At 54.2% G+C, this 1,591-nt stretch overlaps 1 protein-coding gene across 1 annotated transcript; it reads left to right on the top strand.

The window, feature by feature from the left end:
• Positions 1-247: 247 nt before the first annotated feature.
• On the top strand, positions 248-1,363 carry LOC135827051 (uncharacterized). The gene has a single exon (XM_065339574.1). The coding sequence runs from the start codon at positions 248-250 to the stop codon at positions 1,361-1,363; it is 1,116 nt and encodes a 371-aa protein (XP_065195646.1).
• Positions 1,364-1,591: the final 228 nt, after the last annotated feature.

Here is a 1,591-nt window from a genome sequence, read left to right as displayed (position 1 = left end):
CACAATGAAAACTAAGGCCCCCTCACACTGTACTCTGCTCACGAATGCATTCAGCATTTACAACAAAATGGATGAGCTTCAGCATACTCTGAAAAGCCTGCATGTAGACATCGCTGTCGTCACCGAGACCAAACTATCGCCCGACAAGGCTTCAGTTGCGGAAGTCTCAATCCCTGGCTATTACCCCCCAATACGTCGAGACCGGACAGCGCAAGGCGGCGGAGTCGCCATATGGCTGAAAGAAGGGATGGCGTTCAAACAACTGGACATCAACTCTGAGTGTGAAACTCTTTGGATTAGTGTTGCTGCACCGTCAGGCATGAAATTTGGCATCTGTGCTGCCTACAGACCTGGGACGAGTGCAGACAGCGACTGCAGTATCTTCACCCAGCTGGAATCTGACATCGACAAAGCCCGGCAGTCCTGCTCACACATTATTGTGGCAGGGGACTTCAATGCCCACTACCGGGAATGGCTTGGAAGTCCACGCACCTCGGCTGCTGAAGAAGCTGCAGGAGACATGCGCTGTGTACATGGTCTCCGACAACACGTCACCTCAGCCACTCGTGGAGAAAACATCCTTGACCTCGTCATGTCAGATGTGCCTGGAACTGTGTCTACCACCACCCAACCACCTCTTGGCAGATCAGACCATGCTGTTGTCATAGCCGACTTCCAGCTTACTGCATCTGTAGACCAACCCACCACTCGTACAGTATGGCGATACCAGCGGGCTGACTGGCCCCGCCTCTCTGCCTTCCTCCGGACTACTGACTGGGACACAATAATCGGCGACGACCCTAACATATCATGTGAGCTTCTGACCATGCGAATCACTGAGGGAATGCAACGCTTTATACCATCCAAGGTCTTCAAGACCAGACCGCAAGGCCCAATCTGGTGGACGCCAGAATGCTCTGCAGCAGTTGACAGAAAGCGCAATGCCTGGCGGAAATTCCGCGATGACCCCAGAAATGGAGCGCTCCAGTGTACGTACAAGCTAGCATCCCTTGACTCAACAAGATGTCTAGCAAGAGCCAAAGCCAGACATCTCGACCATGTCAAGCAACGGCTCCGGATGGACAGCCTGCAGGACAGAGAGTGGTGGAGCGTGATTAAACGAGTTGGAGGGCATGGCCGGGACAGCTCCATCCCAGTCCTGGTTGACCCCGATGGCATGGAATGCACCAAAAGCCACGACAAGGCTAACGTAATCGGGAAGTACTTTGCCCAGAAGTGCAGCCTAGACGATGACTTGCAGAACAGTCGGGGCCGTTCCCGCATGTCCGCCAGCGCACCGCAAATACGCTTGCAACAGTCCACTTCCGCCAAGCCACCGCACGCCGGACACTCCGAGCCCTGAACCCAAGTAAAGCCACAGGGCCTGATGCAGTACCTGCTAGAGTGCTGAGAATATGTGCCGACTCTCTGGCCCTGCCCCTATCCAAGCTGTTTACCCTGTGCTTCTGCAGTGGTCATCAACCTGCCATGTGGAAAGTTGCCAACGTCGTACCGGTACACAAGAAAGGCCCCAAGTCGAACCCCAGAAACTACCGACCGATATCACTACTGCCCATAATGTCTAAGTGTA

This window comes from Sycon ciliatum, chromosome 11, assembly GCF_964019385.1.
Source record: "Sycon ciliatum chromosome 11, ocSycCili1.1, whole genome shotgun sequence".
Classification (NCBI taxonomy): Eukaryota; Metazoa; Porifera; class Calcarea; order Leucosolenida; family Sycettidae; genus Sycon; species Sycon ciliatum.
The sequence above is the reverse complement of the archived record's forward strand: the minus strand, read 5'-3'. Positions and strand labels throughout refer to the sequence as shown.

Coding starts and splice junctions, on each gene's coding strand:
- LOC135827051 (XM_065339574.1), top strand. CDS start 248: ATGGCGTTCAAACAACTGGACATCAACTCTGAGTGTGAAACTCTTTGG.